The sequence below is a fragment of the Diadema antillarum genome, unplaced genomic scaffold (assembly GCF_040938485.1).
Source record: "Diadema antillarum isolate AM-2024a unplaced genomic scaffold, OU_Dant_1.0 seq00001715_RagTag, whole genome shotgun sequence".
Taxonomy (NCBI): domain Eukaryota; kingdom Metazoa; phylum Echinodermata; class Echinoidea; order Diadematoida; family Diadematidae; genus Diadema; species Diadema antillarum.
The window spans coordinates 467,612-492,208 of record NW_027272404.1 but is presented as its reverse complement, the minus strand read 5'-3'; the positions used below and the strand labels follow the sequence as shown (position 1 = coordinate 492,208).

At 37.2% G+C, this 24,597-nt stretch overlaps 1 protein-coding gene across 1 annotated transcript in view; it reads right to left on the bottom strand.

Annotated features, from left to right (window-relative positions):
* LOC139711861 (DNA-directed RNA polymerase III subunit RPC7-like) overlaps positions 1 to 17,347 on the bottom strand; it is a 35,739-nt gene extending 18,392 nt beyond the window's left edge. Inside the window, exons 1-3 of the mRNA XM_071623711.1 lie at positions 17,150 to 17,347; positions 4,120 to 4,249; positions 236 to 367 (exon numbers count right to left, since the gene is read on the bottom strand). Of these exons, the coding sequence (XP_071479812.1) occupies positions 236 to 367; positions 4,120 to 4,249; positions 17,150 to 17,272 (385 nt within the window). The 5' untranslated portion in view covers positions 17,273 to 17,347. The remainder of the gene's footprint in view (positions 1 to 235; positions 368 to 4,119; positions 4,250 to 17,149) is intronic.
* Positions 17,348 to 24,597: the final 7,250 nt, after the last annotated feature.

The window sequence follows — 24,597 nt, the reverse complement described above, 5'->3', positions numbered from 1 at the left end:
TATTTGTTGACTAACTCAGATTTCTTAAAACTGTCACTGAACTGGCACCACTTACAGAAAAAAAATAGCAAGTCCAATTAAATGGAGAAAATTTTACATAAACTTTGAAATACAGTATTACTAGCACCATATTATGAAATTCCATTATAAACATTCAAAATTCATGTCAATAATGTGTCCATGAAAGCATGTGATACATTCATGCATTATACATGTACATGTACAATATACTTACGCGTTGATTTTGGTCGTCTGGCTTTCCTTGGCCCTATTTGAAGCTCTTTTGGAAACCTTTTCCAGTCTGGCTGCCACCCTATCCCACTGTCATTGGATCCAACTTGGTACTTGTCTGAATAGCGCTCAATATCTGAACATAGCAATGGATATTGGTGAAATGATAGGTTAATGCAAGCATACAAACTGGAGACAGTCATTCTCTCACGTATGACACTGTGCATGATGCTGTCATTTGTTGAACATACCTTGGAGATTCATTGCTATCTTGACTGGGGTTCAATTTTTTTTCACTGAGGTCTCTCCAAGAACTTGTTATATTGGTACATGTAAAGAAGTATTTCGTGCCACACCCTGAAAAGTGTAATACAGATGAAGGGATTCTGTGTCGTCCTGCCTTGGAAAAGACGAAGCTTTTATTTTCGTCATAGCTGTTTCATTAGTAGCCGTGGGTGATGTGTACTGTTGGCATCTGGGGAGGTACAGAACAGAGTATCATGCTGAAATCATCTTGGGTTACGGTGTAAGAGTTCGATTTGATATCTTTCTTCTTTAAAGTCATTCACTGGTGATCGAATTACATATATATGACAATTAAATATGTTATGACACATTTCACTGGTAGCTTATATAGGGAAGTTAATGCACAATGCAATCACTTGTGCATGAGTGCTGGTTTTGATTTCAGAGGCAACATTGTGGTGTGCCTACAAGTAAGGATATCATTCCTTTTGAATTAATGAGAAAATACTTAGTACGGTACTGCTTCAACTTCTAACTGTCCTCTCTGAAGATGTGTCAATCACAGGTGACCGTTATGATTCATCTTTCACATATAAATCTTACGTTCCACACACTTGGTTCATGGAGACGTATAGCTACAATACATGGTTAAAGACGCTGTCTCTCTCGCCAGAGTGTAAGTGTGGACCCATGCAGTTTTGAACCCCAAAGGATGCAGAAAAAATAGCTTTTCTTTTACTTTTTTTGTTCAGTTGAGGTAATGCTGCTTTCGTCTAAATCACATTGTCATGTAAATGCACACAAACACAATTTCCCTTTGTTTTGTTTTGGAGGCAACATTGCTTCGACTGCTGCAAAATTTTGAAGGCTTGTAGCTGTTAAGAGCTCTCTAACCTGATCACATCATATAACAAGATTAGACATGTCCATCCTGGTTATGGGCAAGTCCAAGATAACACGCGCGTTACGTATGGGACATTCAGAGACTTTTATGACCTGAAAAATAGTGTTAATGGCCTTTGATCATATTGAACTTTATCATGGTGATTGATATCTAGGAGAAGTATAATCATGTAAAAAATTGAGAAAAATGACCTTGACAATTATATTCTAGAAGAGAAAATATGTGCCGTTACGTATGGGACCAGAAAAATTTTGTTTTTTTGAACATTTTTTTCAACCTCAAAACTCTCTGAAAGTATTTCATTCTACAACTTGTAACTTGTAACTCACTGTGATGAAAGTCACAACACTCAAGATTATCACAGGTAAGTTTCATGTCATTAGGCAAAAAGCTCTAATTACAGGTTCTAATAAAAGACAGACATGACGTGTTACGTATGGGACAGTTACGTATGGGACACTTTGTCCCCCATTCATTTAGTGTGTGGAGAACCATGTTTATGGGTATTTTGCATAATTATTGAAGTAAAATCAGTTGAAACTACTCAAATACTGATCCAGATTGTCAAGGAAACAATATTCCCCAAATATTCATCATCATAGTCATATTCAATCATATTTTTATATTTTTATGACCAACCTTAGTATGCATGCCCTTTGTCCCCCATTCGTTTAGTGTGTGAAGAACCATGTTTATGGGTATTTTGCAAAATAATTTTGCAAAATACCCATAAACAAATTTTTGCATAATTATTGAGGTGGAATCAGTTGAAATTATTCAAATACTGATCCAGATTGTCAAGAAAACAACATCCCCCAAATATTTACCATCATAATCATATTCAATCATATTCTATATTTTTTATGACCAACGTGAGTATGTATGCCCTATTTTTATCAGGATAGTTACTACTAAAAAATTGAATAGTTTAAAGTGTTTACTTCCATTGATGAAGGGCAGTTTGCCATTTAGTTTCAATAAAAAACAACTTGACACAAGAAATATTAATTTTAATAGATACATTGTAAGCAATACCTGCTGCGTGGAATTCCAGTAATCGAGTAGATGTATGATGTCTGTCTAGCAGTCAGGTCATTGATTTGAGTCAACCGTTTCAAATTGGATCTCCATCAAATTAACTTTGAATTTCTCTAGTCTTAGAATTGTATGCTCTTTAGTAATTCATATTATTGGTTTCCAGTCATCTCATAAAATGTTGGAAACTGAATCCCCATTTCTACAAAAACTATACCATCCCTTTAATGTTGATTTTCATTGTGTATTTTGCCATCTTCCCCTCCCCCTTTCTGAAAATTGTTCAGTCAAGTACATGTATTGTTTCAAGTGTCTATAACTCAAAAAGTAGCTACAAAGTTGGGATGCTTTCTCCAGGATGATTGACCATTTGTGTACTGAAGAGACCTTCCCAGCTAAGTACATGCATTCACATGCAATATATATGAGGATGTCCCATACGTAACGCATTTGTCCCATACGTAACATTATTTCAATGCCTAATAAAGAATATTTCTTTTACTGTTTTTTCTTTTTTCTATGGTATCTAATTTCTCTAAACAACAAATTAGAAATTTCCAAAAGGGCATTCAAATAACCTTAGCAATTTCAGAAAAAACCGTAAAAAATGACCTCATTTTGTTACGTATGGGACATCTCATGATAGGACACGAGCTAATTTGCATAATCATTTGCATAATCCCTACATTTTCACACCAAGTTAAACTATTTGATGAACTTCTTATGTCCACATATTAATCAAATATCATTTGCTTTCCTTTGAATAAATATGAATTTTTATAAATGTCCCATACGTAACGCTGTTTTACATTTATGCAAATGAAGCCCTTGAAATTTGCATAAATTTACATAATATCATTTTATCATTTTTTCCTCCATGGAAATCAAAACTTCAACTCATAAGCTTCAAAATGATACCAAATATGTCAATATTGAGCAAAGATGAAATTTTGCCTTCTGAGGGGACCTTATCTTGGACTTGCCCTTATGCAAATAAGGGTCAAAGTTCATGTTTGAAAATGCCAATGTTAAAGTCAAGATGGCCTTTAATTAACACTTTGTCATGTTTCAATTTGTTTGTGTTGAAGACCTCTTGGTATAATTTACAATGTACTCAGATAGCCTGTAAAATCGACTTACTCGCACATGCAGACACACGCACAGAATTTCCATTTGGTTGCATGACAGAAACAATTTGATCTGAAACACAAAGAACTCGACTTCATAAATGTATCTCAATATAGCTTCAAGTCGCAAATCACAGCCTTTTCGTGGTCAATCACGGGTGACCGATATCTGATGCCCCCCCAGTGTATCACCTAACTCGTCTTCAAGTGACGAGTTTCATATCTCGTTTATAACAATTTGCATTTGTGCCAAAAGTCACATTTGAAATATGGGTAGTTGTACAAAATGTTAAATGCTTGGCAAATGAGTCAATGACATATGAGACATGAAAGGGACATTTTGCACTACTTTCTGGAAGTGGGAAATCAAACTTCATACATTCACTTCAAATTCTTAAGTCAAGTAACCTGATACCGGTACTCCAAATATGCATCATGTTGTTTCTCTTTAAACCAAAGAGGATTTTATGCAACTTATCCCATCCTTGACAGATGTCATTGTCTCTTTTGTTTGTAGGAGTTCACATAATTGAATTACAGCAAATTGCACAAAGGCTGAAATACCATATCAATTACCTTTCTTCTTGTTTAAAGGCTTGATATAGTATGGGGAATCTCTCATATAGCCTCGGTATTCTTGTTTCAACAGGAACATGTACTCACTACCTTCACTCTGAGGTAATGGGGCTGGGTGGAATTCTAGTAGCTAAAAAACAAGCAAGGAAAACATTTTAAAATCATAGACAAAATTCAAAGAACATTCTAAAAGAAATGAAAGGGGTTACTGATACAAGTTCTGCCAAATGAAATAGTTCGTATAAAATTATTATACAGGCACAATACATACAATAATTATTGCTTGAAGCATACTATTATTGTAAAAGTGGAAATTTTTGTGGTGTTGAAATCTTCACGAATTTTGCACAACCAGAAACTAGCGCAAAAATAAAAGCATGCAAATTTTTTTGCATGCCATATGTTCCAGTACTTACCGTCTTGATACGCGGAATTAAAAACACGCAAAACTCTTCTTACCGGGCCGAGCGCGAAAAATTAGTGGCGCAAAAATATCCACTTTTACAGTACACATACACACTGCTATAGCTTCTGACCATCCAAGCACTGAGAATTTAGTGTTTCTGGGACGAACATTGAACTAGGGCTTTCTATAGCTCAGTCGGTAGAGCACCGGGCTGGCAATCTGGAGGTCTCGGGTACCAATCCCAATGGAATCCCATTTTCTTTGCTCATTTTTCCACTAATAAATTATATCCATTTCTAGTCCGTTTTCTTCTGCTTGCGTTTGTTACATAGTCAAGATTATTTCTACATGCTGTTATCATAAAAATATGACCAATGACAAACCCAGTGGTCAAGATTGACCAAGGCCAAACCCGGCACAGTTTTCGCCATTGTGCACACTAGTACCTTGGCTTGCGGCACGATATACAATTCCTATGCAATATGCGCTGCTCCACGATCTTCAGCTGAACACCTTCATTGGGCTCACGAATGCTGCATAAGCGCCAATTCCCATTGCGAAAGTACGGGAAAATAGCGGGCACATATGCACCGATTGCAAACAGGGTGTTGTTAATTTTTTATGTCTTTCTCGTGTTTTGACAAAAATCATCAAAACAAATAGATACAATTTTTTTCTTTTTCTCATCATGGAGAGTGGACATGTGTGTATAACAAAAGATTAAAGTGAAAACTTGTTACCATTTATATATATCAGATGTGAGATGGATGAGAAGTGAAGAGGAGGCCTCATGAGCACTGTGGGGGAGGGAGCCTCTTGACTTGAGTACCCAAGAAGTGCTCATAAGGGAAAGAGTGCCTTGTGAGATGAAGCCCCCTCAAGAGCAGATTTCCCAGACTGATAAAGCTCTCCAGATCTCCATACACTCTAATGCATCACTGCTTCATGAGTATACTTTCTATAGCATAGTTATTAGCGAGTCTGACTTCACGACAATTTCGCGAGTGGTTAAATTTGCGATTGTCAAGTACAGCACACGCGGAATGCACAATGTATGTATGCACATCTCATCCGATATTTTCGCATTTCTAGATTCACATACTGTATACGCTATATATTTCGCGGGGGTTTTATTTTCGCGAGTCGGGAGCTATTCGCGAAATTAACAACACGCGAAAATATTACCTTCCAAAATGAATCCCTTGCCTTGATGATGATACGAACATTTCAGTACTAGCATGTCACGGTTACCTAACAGACCATACTGGCTAATCTTGTTTACGCACGTCCACGTCTACTTACGAATACTGTAGAGAGCCAATCCATTATCGCAAGGGGACCACTCGTCAGAAATCTAGCGCGATGGACTTAACCACTTCAAAAATGTTGAATTCTAACTTACTAGTTCGCAGAGTTTGGCAAGTCTTTTTCATGCAGTGTATAACTCGTATCATTCTTATATGTTAGTAAGTTGAAAATTCACACCTTCTTTGCCACTTCATATTTTCTCTGGTCCGCCAATCGCGAATTTAACCACTCGCGAAAATGTGTGACATCGGCAATTCGCAAAAATTTATGTACGCAAAAATTATAGCGTATACAGTATAGCACCGAACTCGCTAAATTCGCAAAACTAAAAACATTGCGAAATATTCAGTGTAGTACAGGGAACCGGGAGCACTGCAGTATCATGTCATAAGATTAGGCTGTATCAATTCTGATTTTCTACACTGAATACTTATTTTTCTATCGTCTCCAGAGTAAAATAAAGCTGATAGGGTGAAATTATGATTATCAAAGAACATCTGTTATAGGACAACAGGAAAATTTCTCATTCAGCCAACAAAACTCCTTCCACTCGAAATCATTGCAAGCCCCGACTCGCTGTGGGTCGCGAGTGTAATGTAATTACTTCTACTTCTACTTCTACTTCTGTGGTCCTTCTCATCAAAGCCTGTTCAGCAACTGGATGAGGGTTTGTGGTGTGGTGTTTCAGATAGTGGATGCTGTTTGTGCTTTGTGCTCTTTCAAATGTATAGGATGTGCTCATTGTGCAAGTAAAAACAAATCTCTGCCATGCTTAGGTGGCTTCTTTGGCTCTCTTGAACTGCTGAACAGAGGGCAGTTCAATGATGTGTTGAGGAAGCCTATTCCAGTCTCTGATTTTTCTTGGGAAAAAACTGTATAATTGTACGCATCCAAGGTAGAGCCGGTTCTCATAAAGCGTTGATGCTGGCTGCTTCATGTTGTTCTTTGACCCCGTTTACAGTGCGAGGCTCGGCCGCGGCCGTGCCCAGCCCCGCTTCAGTGTAAACGCGCAAAAGGCCAAATGCGGGGCCAAAATTGGCCTCGCATTTGGCCTCGCTCTGGAGGTGGTCTCGGCCGTGGCCGAGCCGCGGCCGAGCCCGGCCTTTTCTCTGTGTAAACATAAACTGGGCCAAATGCGCGGCCAATTGCAGTCTGGCTTCCAAACCCTCTGCCTGTACTATTCTGCTGTTCAGGATATTAACCCCCTCAACGTCAAAAACTAGTATAGTTCAAGGTGGTTTTGTCCTGCAAAGGATTTTTTCCTTCGGCAAAGGCCTTTGTCCGAATGGCTTCGTCGCCACGGAATTCATTTGGCAAAGGGTCTGAAAACCAGACAATACCAAATTGCGTTTGTTTACAACAAGCAGAGCGCCACGACAATATATTGAAAGGTTTGAATCAAAAGCGCGGCCGAGCCCGGCAGTGTAAACGGACAAAATTGGCCCCGCACTTTAAACGGGGTCTTTGTCTCTGTTTGAGGTAGTGTGGTATGGGTACTGCAATTTGGTTGTTAAATTGCCTTGTAGAAGGTGGTAAGTCGAGCTTGTTTTCTTAGCCCTGTCTTCTAGGGAAGGGAGACACTCCAGACAGATACTTTCCCTCATAGCTGTGACACTGGCCTCTCTCTTTGACTCTGGTGTGTGTTCCCACATACAAAGTGAACAGCTCTTCTTTGAATTTTCTCCAGCAAGTCTATTTGGTTTTGCTTGTCCGTATGAGTCTATGGTGGGAGAGCTGCATTATCGGAAGTTTAGCTAGTATCAATTCTGATTTTCTAGACTAAATATTTATTTTTCTATCATCTCCACTTCTAGCCCGACCACCAGACGCTGTGCGAAGCATACAGCGACTAGACTAGGTTGTGTATAGTTACTCCACTTCCAGAGTAACTAACAATATTTAGAGTTCATATAAATTTAAAGCTGATTACTTAGCGTGAAAATATGATTATCAGCATACAGATCTAGTCTAGATCTAATCAGAGTCAGACCCTATCAGAAAACATCTAGAAACTCTTACGTTAGACCTAGTTTTAATAAATACAGGAAGATTTCTCATTCCTGGCTATAGGCCATGGGGTGAAGCTGAAAAAGAGGCTTAGAAAATGGGTTTCGTTCCGGCAACACTGGCACTACTTTCTGAATGCGGAAATGTGATGTTTTGTACATCCTAAATATACTGTAAAAAGTTCTCCTCGAAATATCCTGCAGTTTTTGAGAAAATCCATATTTTATAAACTGCGACCAGCAGCCCAATACACATATCGTAATGGGGCTGCAGATTGTAGCATTTAGGATCATGACAGGGTAGTATCGCGGACAAATGTCAACCTTAAATCGAACAAAAATTCTTCAATTTGAAGACTTACAAGTAAGGTTGAAGTATTGACAACAGGGTTTGTGCAAGGTTTGGTTCTACAAATAGTCATTTTCTGTTCGAATTGATGACTTAATATGACTAGGTCGAGAGGAATCTGGGAGAGCTACGCTGAATTGACGGTCAGCGCAGGCGCACACATCACTGCGCACAAATTTCGAATCCATTGACTGGATATCAGATGTCTGTGTGTGCATGTGCTGGCCGTCAATTCAGTGTAGCTCTCCCAGTTTCCTCTCGACCGAGTCACATTTAGTCATCAATTTGAACAGAAAGGAACTATTTGCAGAAGCAAACCTTGCACGAACTCTGTTATCAATACTTCAAATTCATTAATAAGTCTTCAAATTGAAGATTTTTTTCCGATTTTAAGTTGATATTTGTCCGCGATAAAACATCCGTCATGATCCTGTATGCTACAGTTCACAGCCCCATGACGCTATGCGTATGGGGCTGCTAGCCGCAGTATAGTTCCCATAGTGTTTCTAGCCTGAAATACATATACACATTTGTAAAGCACTGCTTTTAGCCATATACCTAGAAAAAAAAAGTGAAGTTTTGGTTTAATAGTTGCATTATATATCATGTTTCAACTTTTCCTGATGCTGGCTATGCAAAGGAGGACAAGAGCAAAGTGGTTCGAGACCATATGAGAGAGAGCACTGACTGACCGTCAGAGGTCAAGGCAAATGCCTTATATTCTGTTCAAAGACATGTTATTAATCAAATGACTAATCATTCAAGGCAAAAAAAAAAAAAAAAAATCAGTGCGTTTGTTTGTGTGTGTGTCCGCGTGCATGTGGGAGAATCTTATTGTACACACACACACACACCCTCACATGCACACACACATACGCACACACATAGTTATGAAGATTCAATATACCCAAGTGTATTAAAATATTATTCTACATGCCTTGGCCATTTATCACATCAGCATCATAAAAAAGATTATCATAAACATGAACACAGACAATGATATAATACATGTTTTGATCAGTGCATTACACATACACAGGTGCATAAAAACGCTGACATATTATATACACTCACACGCACACATACAAACTCATTTACACACATGAGACATTACTATTAAACAGATCATATTGTTTATCAGTAAACATGTTTTTCTTTTCTTCTTCTTCTTCTTAAGAAGCTTTAATATACTTTGATCACATAGCAATCACGTTGTTCATGAAATATTATACATTACTTTAGCACTAGAAAATTTAATCTTCATAAAATTTCCTGAAGTTTTCATTGCTATCATTAGGTTACAACATGGTGGGACACTACCTCCTTTCATGTAAGATAGCTCAAAATGATAATCATTCAAATTTTCTAGTTTTAATAAATTTCCTGGAACATTCCATGGTCCAAATATCCTTGAAAGGGTGTAAAAGTTTTGAAAAATGCCAATATATAAAATAAAGACAAAATTATAGTTTACCCATTCATGAGTGAAAACTGTTGGATTCTGTATTGGAGGCAATGTGTACCTGAAAATCTTGGAGAGAATAAAACAGGTTTGGCATTAAAGATTATGATAACATTGCAATTAACTTCCAATATCAGAGGATCTGTGCAAACCTGACTCAACTTATGCACAATTTTCATTTGGCTGGTGTGTATTAGTTTTAGCAAACTGATTTTGTCCTCACACCTACATTGTACTGACCTTTCTACGTGAACATTCTGTTTCAGTATTAATAATAGTTACATATTTTTTTTTTCCCAGAGTGGGAGAAACAAATTTTAATCGTAGTCATTCAGTTTTATGAAAAAAAAAACACACTTAGGAAAACATCTTTGTTCTTAGAATAATTCAACCCTAATCAAATCATAATAGTGGGCAGAAATGTTTGCTAAAAGGCGAACAATCACATACTGAGGCAAGGAGTCAAAACATGTTGCATAAACATTGGCATTCAAAATACAGGAAGCAATCTGTATTACAAAGACATTTTATCCTGCACAACTTTGGTTAGATGTCAATTCTTGAATATCAATCACATTGACCAAAGCATTGGTGCATATACAGTACATTCTGTTGTTTCTGAACTTTGCACTGAAGTTCTTTGTGTATGTGTGTGAATGTTTCAGTGGTGTATATAAATTGCTCCATTTTATCAAGGACAACTTATAGTAACATGACAATGTTTTCATGCTTCAATATCAATCATATTAACCTATTTCCCTTGGCAAGTAATGAGCAGGTTGACTCTGTTGCAAATGATGCATTTTACAGGCAACACAGCAGAACCTGAAGAGCTTCCAGAAGAAAATCTTGATCTTGATGTGAGCATCTTAGGGGAGGAAACAGATGCTCCTGTTGACGGACCAGGCTCCTCCTTCAGCTTTTGTTTCCTAGCGAGATTCAGGCGTTTGCTATCTATAAACCTCTTGTAGCACGTTTCATGGAATCCTATTTAATACAATGGAGAAATGAACAGCAATGATTAGCCGTTGGATTTTGTTAGGGGGAAAAAAAGGCTAAACGCTAGAGGGAGGGGTTGAACATTACACTCAATATATCATTAAATGTACAGTAGACTATTGACTGCCAATATTTGAATCTTGTACTTACTAATAGGCCCTAGTACTATGCCAGTTAATCATTAACACCTCATGATCATTGTCATCATCAACTACTTCAACTTGTACTTGCAGTGCAATTACTGATTTTAAATTACATCTACAGCTTTCAGCACCTGATCACATGCATATCAATTATCATAATCATGAATACAACTGCCTTATCATCATTAATACTAGTAATCCTTGGCCTTTCACTATCACCACCACCCACTGCTTTATAGTTTGGCACAACATAATGGTAATCATATGTTTTAGGGAGTTTAATTGTTGAAATTATGTTATTGTCATTGTTGGGTTTTTAAATCTATTTATATCAAATATTAATAAGTTAATTTAATGAGATGCTAAATGTGTGTTTTGAGGGGGGATTCGCCAATTTCGGGGTGAGAGAAACAGGATGGATTTTTAATATTAATACTCCATGGCCATGATTATGAAAATATAAATTTACATGCAGTTTAGACCTTTTTCAATCCTTTTTCAATATCACCGATCAGCTACATCAACCTAACCTGGGATGTACGTAGAACAACATGTAAAATTACATCTATGTTAGGCTACATTATAACGGCGCTATGCCATGCCAAGGTGAAATTCAAGATAATTTATCTAAAATGTAACAGACACGCTAACAGCTAAGCTACTGCATTAGCGCCCATTATAACATACACAAGCAACGTTCATAACATAGCTAACGTTGTACTTGTAGTCATCATGGTCATTAACATTTATACGCATATATAAGAGAGAGACTGCACTGCAGTGTCGACTGCTACTACGACTGTACGCACGTAAACTAACCTGTAAATTATCCTACTACGTAGGTTGCAGTCAGTCCCCCTGAGCAGCTGAATCACTTCGGTCTGGTCTGCGATTTCACGGTCTCCCCCACTCAATTTGATCCACTCTTTGGCACACAAAATAGATTTCGTCTATCTTAGGTTTGTCATAGCCGTGAAATTTTCAAACTTCATCGATGTTACATGCATAATAACGCATCTGAAAAGTTTCGGCTGAGCAGACGACGTAGACGCGTCGACAGGCTCACAGGGGGCGGCCATTTTGACTCGTAAACAATAATTCTCGATTCGGATTGGATAACATACATCACATGATCGTTCGCGAATGAATATCGTACACGGCAAAGTGTACATATTCAGCTCCTCAGTGACAAAAAAGTTCACTGTTTCCCCCTAAATTACCAAAATACTGCAGGAGGGTTTGTGTCGAACTTTTTCCTGTAGCCTTTAGGCCAAGTAAAAAAAGATAGTAGTTTCTCGTCCGGGTTTTTTGAGCAAGGCGATGAGGGAGGTCCTTACTATTTGATATCTTACTATTTTTTCGAGGATTGTAAAAATGAAAGTAATATGTGTTTCTCGTCCGGTAATTCTGAGAAAGGTAACGAGAGAGGGTTTTATATTTTCTATATCCAATTTATGAAATGAAATATCACTCTGGTAGCTGTGTTATGAGAGACCAGGTCCCAAGTGTATGTCTTGCCTGCACTCTGTGCATTTTCAAACAAATAGATTATGTACCATACTTGAAATGAAACTTCATGCATGCAGAAATACATTTGCTTTTTCTTTCCACTACAGATGTCAAGGGAAAATGACCATCTTAATACTGGTATTTAGTGTTGTAATGGCATTTCTGATACCAGTGTACTTGCAATTCTGATGTATTGTGCTATTAAATGAAACAGGTATAAAACATGTCTTTCAACAAAGATATACGACTGAAATAAATTCCATGATATTAAAAACACTGCTTTATTCATCATTGGTGTTTGTGACTTTGTGTCCACACAGCTGGTATGTATCTGCATTTCTTCACAGTACAATTGTAGCACATTCAACTGGAAACTAGCTTGTACAATTGCAGATGGATGTCAAAATGATACTGATATGGCATTATAGCATTGAACATTTAAAGATGTTTCTTCATGTTCTAAAAAGACATTTGATAATCACTCATCATTTGGATGATGAATGATTGTATACCACACTACAGAATGGGATGATACGACTCACGGCCGTGTCCGTGAATTTACATCGTAAAGAAAAGTATCCCGCAGAGATACGAGACAAACCAGAATCCGTGGAAAAGTTATTTATTTTGTAGATACACCCATTTGATAATTCTACATTTGCTGGAAAAGTGCATTCATTTTCTCTTCAAAATAGAATAATACATCGCCGTCAGATGCAATGTTACAGAGCAGAGTGTACGGGCTTCTACACATTCGAATGTGTTCATGCATGCGTGCAGACAGCTGACAGACCAGGGGAGTGTTTCATGAAACTTTTTGTCGGTGATTTACACCGACAACTGTTAAAAGCTACTGAAATCCTTGCGTCTGATTGGCTGATAGCAAATTTGTCGGTGAAAACCTCCGACGAACTCGTTGATGAAACGCCCCCCAGGGGATGGTACAGTACCGGTGACCGACCCTGGACAGCTACAGCTACAGCTAGCTACAGACACGCACACTTTGCCAATACGGTGCGGCACGGCCACTGCACCGGCACCGTACCTTCCGACATTGCACACACATGGGCAATTCCACGGTAACTGACGTTACACGTAAGGATTTTAATAAAATTGTTTATGTTGTAGTTTTGTGAATGAAAGCACCCGGGGCTTGTAATTAGCATTGATGAATGAGTTCATGAGAATGAAGAAATAGGTGGAAAGTTTTTCTCTCAAACTGCATTTCTTGTCACAAAGCAAGTGAAAATGTGTCGGTAACTGACGTTACGGAAAAAGGACATGAGAAATTATGGTGTAGATTTAAATGGAAATATCTCATGTCCCTGTACCCTAAACTTTATGTGTTTAATATGGCAATAAACCTAGGTTCTTAGGAACAGGTTTGCAAAATAATGTGCACTTTAGATATTTCCTTTTAGCACCATGCCAATTTCAGTGAAGGCATGACGGTAACTGACGTTACGTAACTGACGTTACGCTTACATTTGCCATAGGGTTTACACATGGAAAATCATGATTAGGAATAGTTTTGTGATATTTTATAATTCTGACCTTTCAGAGTGATTTGTTTGATATGGAATCATACCTTGGTTCATCAATTACAAATACCCAAATGAAATGAAACATAAGTCCATTTTCTTTATGTTTTATGAAAACTTAAAGGTAAACATGTCAGTAACTGACGTTATGTAACTGACGTTACACATACTTTTGCTATGAGGTTTACAAAGAATTAATTTATTTAACAGGTTATTATACTGCTGCAGTATACCAGTAACAATCCCAGGCATTAAATTAGCAACAAATTAAAACAAAATCTAAAGACAAAAATGGGGTGGGGCCCTTAGAGGGCAAGCTCCCCCCCCCCCCCATGCTATAGCACAGTTGAGCAAAAATAATGTAAATGCACCAGAGGATATTTCTTGACATTTGTCTTAAGATTGAATGCTTTTTCAACAGTTAAGATTACACAGAGCCATTTAGATTCAGCAGTTCCAAGTATAAATATTTACATAACTAAGGGTTGTTGTTTTTTTTTTTGGTTGTTTTTTCTTTTTTTGATGAACAGGAAAGTTTCTATCGAGAGTACCCCACCCATAATGCCCTCCAGTACTACACAAAACACAGATGTTTGTGTGTGTGAAAAAAAAAATATCGTTCAGGTCATGGGAAAAAAACACATACAAATAAAAATATTCATAAATATGTATGAAATCTGCTGTGATATATTCTTTCTTCTTTTCTTTAATTTACTCCTTCTCCCTCAAGGCACTGTTAGGGCCACAAATAAAAAAATGATCTCCATTATCAATAATGATTTAAATGAAGAGTGATACACTTTTAATATTTTTTCTGTGAAGAAGAAACATGCTTTCTTAGTCAAAAGGGCATTACTGTATTTGTTTATTCCTTGCTTGAAGGAATGTAATTGTTTATCTTTTCCTTTTCACTGTTATATCTAGGCTTGCAAATACATCCCAGATACCAAGACTTTGCACCGAAAGAATTCTAAGATCAATATAAATGAAACTTCCTGTTCGTAATTATCATGTATTACAAAAATGTCCCTGCATGAATGAAATAAAGTAATCAACAAATATGAACAGTTTTTTATTTTACCCCAGAATCACCTCTCACTTTGAGCAACATCAGTGTTAGTTTCAAACAGTAATAACAGCACATGCCTTATGTCAGGCCTGCTTAGGTATGCAACATTTCAAGATGTGCCATATTAACTAAACCACACATTTAAGTGCAAGCGAAGAAATATATCTGTTCCTGCATTTGCCTTGAGGTAGAAACTCCACTAAGCTTCCAGAAAAAAAGAAAAACGCTTGCAAAAGTAGTCATTAGTAAAGATTATAAAACTGTTGGTATACAGCTGTACACAAGCTTTTTAATAGAAAAAGGTGGTTACCATGCAACCACATCATTGATTAGGCCTACAAATTTGGTAGCTTTATCCCGTAGGACAGTGAGTACTGTATAGTAATTTGAGTGCATTATATGTATATTGCATGTGGTAAACCTAAACTTCCAGATGATTTAACCTTAAACTTGTGCTGAACCAAAAATCAAAAGTTCAAGCCCCCGTCCCCATCAAAAAAATGAATAAATATGATAAATAAATAAATAAGATAAAGTGAACAAAAAAAATTATCCATGGACATACAGTGTACCATGGTGATGACATCATTCCCTATCAAAGGGATTGCTGCTCTTTGTTGATAACCTTTGACTTCCCAGATGTATTGAAATGGCCTAAAGTCAACAAATATTCCTAAGTTATAATTACTGTCATGGTAACTGACGTTACATACTGGTATATGACGTTTCAGTAACTGACGTTACACATTTTGATGTGTTCATTTGACTCTCCAGTATGCCAAGTATCCTTATTTTCTGGTATTGAAAGGAAGGCATATGGGCATACATTAGAAATCCTAAGTTACATCATACAGCTCACTTTCTTTGATAAATAATGTTAAAAATTCCTTGTTTTTGGTAACTGACGTTACATCCATCAGTGTCAAACTAATTAAAAGTTTTTATAAAATTCTTTAAAGCAACCAGCTTTTTCTTTTTATCATGTGGTAAAAGACTTGCCTGGTATCTGCATGCATATAAAAGATTGTTGTTTAGAGCACTAATAAAGTGGATATACAGAGGGTCAATTATGTGACAATACACTCTTTCTTGCCATTGAGTTATAGGCATATTTTGGCAGCCATTTTGAAAATCAAAATGGCCACTTTTATTGAAAATCATAATGATTCTTAAAACTTCAACTCAAGTATTGTCTGAAAATGTATGGTGTTTGAAACAAATATCATTTTGAATTTTTGGCATCTGTGTCCTACATACCGTGGAATTGCCCACATGCACATAGTCACAATGACATGAAAATGTATACAAACTCGATACAATCCTCACAAGCATTTGTACAGTACAATTCATCCGCTTGAAATACAAACGGGGAAAAATACGAACAATGCGCGAAATATACGTGGAATATTGACAGCGATTGATCGCAAAAATGTAGCCGCGCTCGCGTTCACGACGTACCGAGTGCGCTGTACATCACAGCTAGCCCAGGCCGGCCCGCCCGCGCCCATCCAACTACAGTTCGACTGCTTTGTGGGTCATTCCTTCTTGCCGAGCTCGCAGTGTGAAATGCATGCGTTATTACATACGCACTACAGAAGCTACAGCTGTACTACAGCTAAGTAGAGGACGCAAGGCGTAATTAGAAATGAGACATCACGATTGGTAGGTGAATTGTCGATTTTTTTTTCGGCGGCCGAAAAAATAGTAAATATCTAAAAAGTCGATGCGGCAACTGAAAATCGATGCGGGCGGGGAGCGGACTGGGACGAGAATTATGAATTTCTTGGTATTTTCAGCGCCATTTTGAAAATAGTAAATAGTAAAAAAAATCGATGCGGCGGCCAAAATCGATGCGCGCGAGGACGAGAAACTGGTTTCTTTTTTTACTTGGCCTTACACGTAGCTGTGGAGAAATTTTAGTGCCGCAGTTGTCGGAACGAAACAAGCGAAAAAACCAGCTCACCCCATGGCCTACACTAGTAGTAGGCACCTACTACTGTAAGAAGATGTAAAATTAGGCTAATTTTTTATTCTCGACTTGAAAAGCAGTTTACATTGAACACGCTGCTGAACAAATTTATTCACTTATTTTTAGTGGTCCTGGCGACCGGAGGATAGGTCTGCGCAATACCAATAGGAAATACTGGCAATATAGCTAGAAATTCAGTAGAATGTGGTCGCGAAAGGTTAAAGAGACAGACGAACAAACAAACATCAAACTCTACGCGAGGGACTGACCGGAAACAATGGTGGTGGCTGAACTGTTGGAGCTGGCAGAGATTCACCACCCCTTCCCAAACCAAGAGCATCTGCAGCAAATGTACCACGACCTCGTCCACGACCTCGGCCTCTTCCAGCCATAATGTGGGTTTATAGCCTCAAAAGTGCAGTACCTACCGCTGAAGTAGGATCGAGGGTACACTGGTACACATGTACTGGAAAAACAACCCCGATAAAGCTCGTACAACGTTGGTAGGCTAAGCGCACTTACTGAGTACTAGTACTCTCTCACTACCCTAGTCTTAGGTTTCAGACCTTTTTTGTCAGTAGACTGCCGTAGACTTTACACACACTATAGTGACTTAATAACAATAATAATAAAAATAGTGGCTACTTGTATAGCGCACAGATCCACTTTTCAGTGCTCATGGCGCTTCAAAAAATGAAAAGATATTATATATTTACATGCATATACATATTCAAACATTTCAACAAAGAAGAAAATGGTAAACAAAAACAAATATATACCAAATAAAGAATACAACATATACCAATTAAAAATACAATATTGATCCAACATTAATGGCATACAGCAATTACAGTCCTCAGTATGAAAGGAACAGATAAGTTTTAATTTTGGATTTGAATGACTCTGTAGATGACAGTTCCCTAAACTGAAGAGGTAACTGATTCCACAATTTTGGTCCCATAAGGGAAAAAGCACGATCACCATACCCATGTTTTACTCTGGGTGTTTGGAGTAAGAATGTATCTGATGATGAACGTATAGCCTTCGTGTCGGATTGTATTTTTTAACAGAATTACTTATATATATTGGGGAACAAGAATGAACTGAATGATGTACTAATAACAGAATCTTGAAAATAATCCTTTTTTCTACAGGTAACCAATGTAAGGAACGGAGAACTGGTGACATGGAATCAAACTTAGTAGTAAAAGTTAACAATCGGGCAGCAGAATTTTGCAACCGTTGAAGTTTTGTGACATCTTTTTTTTTTTGGAAGATTACACAATAATGAATTCGAAAAATCCAACCGAGAAGAAATCAAAGCATGAATAAGTATCTCAGCTGCAGATTTAGACAAATATTTCCTTATGAAACTTAAATTACGCAACTGATATCGAACATTCCGCTGAATATGAGTTACATGACTTCGAAATGACATTTCCTGATCAAATATGACACCTAAATTACGGGCTGTTTTCGACGGAGTAATGCAAGTGCTACCGATGTTGACATGACATGACTGATAATCGGAACTTTGCTTAACATATGCTTTGATTTCAATAACAGAAACTCAGATTTATCACCATTTAGTTTAAGGCCATTGGATGTAAGCCAGATTTTCAGGTCTTCCAAACATGCTTCGAGTTTTGCAATGGCGGATGACAATGAAGACACAGTGGGTTTAAAAGACAAATAAAGTTGTATATCGTCCGCATAACAATGATAACTAATCCAATGCTTGCGAAATACTTCACTGATTGGTTGCATATACAGAGAAAAAAGCAGCGGGCCTCCAACAGAACCTTGAGGTACACCAAACTTTGTTATAGTTTTACAAGAGGTAGAATCACCAATTCTGACATAATGAGATCGATCACATAGGTAGGATATAAACCAATCAAGAATAGTTCCTTTGATGCCCAAATATCTCAATCGTTGAATCAGAATAGCATGATCGACTGTGTCAAAAGCTGAGCTCATATCAAGCATGATAAGAGCAGTGATGTTACCACTAACTGAACACAATATCTGATAAGTTGACTAACAGTGTTTCTACATCATGACCAGGCTTGTACGCAGATTGAAATGAATCAAGCAATTCATTATCTTGCAGATACGTTGTCAGTTGTGAGAAAACAACCTTTTCAAGCAATTTACTTAAATAAGGTAAATTTGAAATTGGGCGGTAATTTTTTAGACACTCCTGATCTAAGCCTGCTTTTTTCAAAGTTGGATGAATAACTGCTTTTTTACACACCTGTGGAACTACACCTAATCTCAGGCTAGCATTTATGATTCTTGTGATAACGGGTGCACGTCACGAGACCGACACCCACGAGTCATACAGCCCACAAGTTATACAGCTCACGAGTCATACAGCCCACGAGTCATACAGCTCACAAGTCATACAGCCCACCAGTTATACAGCCCACGAGTTCGACACTGAGTAAATAAAGCCCACGAGTTCGACATCAAGTAAAATAAGCCCAGGAGTTATACGGCTCACGAGACCGACACTACGCACAAAAGGCTCATGAGACCGACAGTAAGCAAACAAAGCCCACGAGACCGACACTACACTTAAAAGGTCCACGAGACCGACGCTACGCATACAAGGCTCACGAGACCGACATTACGCAAAAGAGGTTCACGAGACCGACACTAATAACCGGAGGGCCATACCCCAAAAAGTCACTTACTTAACGAGTGAGTTGCACTCTCTCTACAAACTAAGTAGACCATGCTTATTTTCAAGTTTTTATTGTAACAAACAACATTCCACTGGTCTACCTCAAAAAATTTGTTGCGAAAGCCTCCAAATCCAAGATGGCGTCCAAGATGGCCGCCATACTTACTAAATTTGTTATTTGAAAGATAGAATTTGATCGAAACATCAGACTTCAACAAATTTGATGTCATATGAAAGAGAACAAACTTTTCTACAAGTTGATACCATTTTTGTGGGTTATTGTGATAATTGGATTGAGATTTTATGGAAAAAACACTCATTTTTTGATATTTTTCTGAAAAAAGGAAAATCATGAAAATGCTTGATTCAGCATAAATCACAGAAAAACTGAAGGATTATCTTGAAACGTTTCAAGAATTTTGTTTGACATATAATTAATATTTGGAGAAAATTAGGGGTCAGCATCATTTTCGGTTCGGGAGTTATAATGTCTCAAACTTGAAAACTCACTATGTAAAAATGGCCACTTTAGTTGTGACAAGACCATGTTGGTCGTAAAAAAAGCTTGCGCGCGCCAAGACTACTACACGCACCACTGGCACTGGCGCTTGTAGCAGTGCCAGTGGTGCGTGTAGTAGTCTTGGCAAACGCAGACTTTTTCTTTGACAAACAAGGGTTTGTGCCTAAAACTAACTTTTCATACCAAGTGGTAGCTCAGGTGACGCTGATTGCTATTATTTCAAAGTAGATTGTTCTGAAGCAGATGAGATGAAGCAAAAAATATCTTTCAAATAGAGGTTGAAGCTCGAAACACTAACCTTGCTATAGAAAGTTTAAAACAAAATTTGAATCAATCACTCAAAAAATTCAAATTGCAGGCCATCAAAGCTGACATAGTGTATTGCGCCTAAAGTAAATGTATCATTTCGATTTTGATACAATTTTGTCTGTTTTGCTGTCTATTTATACGGTTTTTATATATTCTGAACATTTTAATGGTATTTCAAACCATCTTAGGTTTTTATGGAGACATTTTTCAGAATGCACCATGAATATTTCTCTAAAAAGTAAAAAAAAAAATAAAATTAAGAATGTTTATGAAAACCATGCAGAAACTAACATCTTTCCCATAATATAATCAATATTTGGAGAAAATTGTGGGTCGGTATTGTATTTGGTTCTGGAGTTATAATGTCTAAAACTTGAAATCCAATTTAACATAATATATATTTGCACGCATCTGTTCCCAAAGACGTCACAGAGGGTCAAATCCAAGATCGTCCTTATTTTTCGAGTTCCACTCTCTCTATAAACAAGACCATACATAATAATAAGTATACTAAGCAATGTTCCGTAAGTACACTTCAGTAGATTTGTTGCAAAAACCTCCAAAGTACAGATGCGGTCCAATAGGGCCGCCATTTTTATTGAATTTAACATTTCAAACATAAAATTTGATAGAGACATTGGATTGCAACAAATTTGATGTCATTATGAAGGAGAGCAAAACTTCCTAAAAGTTGATACCGTTTTAGCTGTGTATTGTGATAAATTGGGGGGGGGGGGGGTTGTTGTTTGCTTCTTTTTTGGGGGGGATACATATTTTTAAATTGTTTTGAAAAAAGGAAGAAATGTAAAAATGCATGATTTAATATTTAAAAAAGAAGAACTGAAGAATTGTTTTGAAACCTGCGATTGAGATTGAGATTTACCGAGATTGAGACATAATTCATATTTCTGGAATTATAGGCAATATCATACACTGTTGACAAGTTAACATCTAAAACTTGAAAAAATTATATTTATGCATTATAAATTTTGCATACAATGTGTTTACATGGTCACATGTAATATTGTTATGGTCTAGTGACTTGCAAGTACCTGCAAACTAACTTTTCATGCCAAGTGGTAGGTGACGCTGGTCGCTATTACTGTAGCATTTCATCATAGTAGATTGTTCTGAGGCAGATAAGATTGAACAGAAAGTATTTTCCAAAAAGAGATAGGAGCTTGGAATTTGGCACAAATTTTGCCAATGTGTACTATTTAGCGATAAAAATAGTATCCACACAAAATTCAAGATGGCGGTAATTAATCGAGGTTGTCGTTCAAGGCATTATTTACCATTAGCACGTGATTAGTGCACGTAAAACAAAAACCCAGCTTTACTTAATTCCTCAAACTAGTTCTAAACTGTGAGTTAGGGATAGAACAACTAATGCACAAACTTAAATCAGTATAATCAATGCTAAATATTGTTAGTATACTAAATAGATCTGATAAGAATGTCTTTTTATATATAGCTAGATTGTTAACAGTTATCATGGTTATGGTTTCTTGAAAAGAAATGGTGTTATCTCCGTATGTTTTAGGCTTTATTATATTTTTTTTTACATGGTAGAATGTTTTGTGATACAACTAACCTGCACATATAAATCGAATGTGATATCTCTCCCAATGATAAACAATACCTTTAGTGTTTTGCGTGAAAGTTAAATCTCAACTTATAACTTATAATTTGATGTATTTTGTTCAATCTTCTTATATTGCTGTCTATTACATGTTTCTATACATCCGAACGATATTGTACTACTGTAAACCATATTGAGGGTCTTTTTTTTTGGGGGGGGGGGGGGGTGGAGCTCATTCCAGTGTTTGGGTAAGGCCCAATCTTTGATAAAAAAGAAATGCTTCTGTATCCAAGATATGCTTTTTTACTTGTATGTTACTCTGCTATTGTAGAAATGTGAATGATGATGGTATAATATGTGTAATAATGTCTGATCCGCAGATGTCCTTGAAAGCCCTTCTGATCCGAACCCCTCCCCCCCCAAAAAAAAAAATCTGACGTGGCGGCAATTTCTCAACTTTGCTCTTAAATGTGTTGTGCGAAATTACTTTTTCAGTATATCGTTCGAATAAAATTGTCCAAATTGATTATTCGTGCTGTATATTCACATTTACAAATAAACATGCTGAAACTGTATTTACTGTTATCAGATTTTTCTTACATTGTTTTTAGGCTGATTTCTTGTGGGTTATAGTGTCACAATTGATCTGAACTTATGCCATTGGTAGATGCTTTCCCATAATATAGATATCAGGATCACTCGAGAGTGAAAATTTTCATTTTCATTCATTTTAGAGTGACCTCGGGGATCACTCGAAGTGTGACGAGTGATCCCTAAGGCAGGGCTCAACACTAACGGTGGTCCGGTGGCCCAGGGCCACCAAAAACGCACGTCGGGCCACCAAAATGTCAGAAATGAAGAATTTGGTGGCCTGATCGGGCCACCGAAAAAGGTCGGATATTTGCCTTTGGGCCACCAAAAATAAAAGTTAGTGTGGGGCCCTGCCTAAGGTCACTCTAAAATGAGTGAAAATGAACATTTTCACTCAAAAATCACTCCAATTTCACTCTAAATTCACCGTTTTCTGTTATTCACTCCTCACATCAAAAGTAAAAACTTCTACTCGATTTGTTTTTAAAATGTGTCCATAAAAACCTAAGACGGTTTAAGATAGCGCAACAGACAAAATTGTATCAAAATTGAAATAATACATTTAATTTGGCGCAATGCACTATGTCAACTTTGATGGCTGTCATCTTGATTTTTTTTTTGAGCGGTTGATCTAAATTCTGTCTTAAACTATTTATAACAAGATTGGTGCCAAGTTTCAAGCTACTACCTCTATTTGACACTTTTTTTTTTTTTTGGGTTTCATCTCATCTGCTTCAGAACAATCTACTTTGAAATAATAGCGATCAGTATCACCTGAGCTACCACTTGGTATGAAAATTTAGTTTGCAGGTACAAACCCTTGTTTGTCAAAGAAAAAGTCTGCATTTGCCAAGACTACTACACGCACCACTGGCACTGCTACAATCGCCAGTGCAAGTAGAGCGTGTAGTAGTCTTGGCGCGCGCAAGCTTTTTTATGACCAACAAGGTCTTGGTCACAACTAAAGTGGCCATTTTTACGTAGTGAGTTTTCAAGTTTGAGACATTATAACTCCCGAACCGAAAATGGTACTGACCCCTAATTTTCTCCAAATATTAATTATATGTCAAACAAAATTCTTGAAACGTTTCAAGATAATTCTTCAGTCTTTCTCTGATTTATGCTGAATCAAGCATTTTCATGATTTTCCTTTTTTCAGAAAAATATCAAAAATGAGTGTTTTTTTCTTAAAATCTCAATCCAGTTATCACAATAACCCACAAAAATGGTATCAACTTGTAGAAAATTTTATTCTCTTTGATATGACATCACATTTGATGAAATCTGATGTTTCTATCGAATTCTATCATTTAAATAACAAATTCAGTAAATATGGCGGCCATCTTGGACGCCATCTTGGATTTGGAGGCTTTCGCAACAAAATTTTTGAGGTAGACCAGTGGAATGTTGTTTGTTACAATAAAAACTTGAAAATAAGCATGGTCTACTTAGTTTGAAGAGAGAGTGCAACTCGACCTCTGTTTTTAGCTTTTGGCCCCCCGGTTATAAGCAAAAAAGGCCCACGAGACCGACAGGATGAACAGCGCCACCTATAGAGCAATAAATTGTATAGGGTGTCCTGATAATAGCATAGGAAGATATGAGAGATGGAAGAGAAGAGTTGCCATCTCCGACAGGGTGTAACCCCACCAGTTGCCCCCCCCCCCCCCCCGAAATGATCAGGATCTTTAATTGTGTTTGCATGGGTGTGCGTTTGTGAAAAAAGAATGAACAAAGTACAGTAAAAGTGTGTAACAGATCTTTCTACAATAAACCTGCGAGGGTGTTGATTTAGTATCAATTACAAAAAAAGTAACGTAATCGTCTATTAAGGTAGCGTTAGGGATTCGGAAAAACCCAGATGCATCCATGAAAACAGCTATTGTATTTCACGATAAGATGTACTGTTCGGAGGAGAATAACACAAGCCACAAAACTGAGGTGAATCCCCGCGACATAAAACGTTTCAATCAGTAGAATTACATCATAGTTACAGAGAAAATTAAAAATATATCTTACTGCAAAA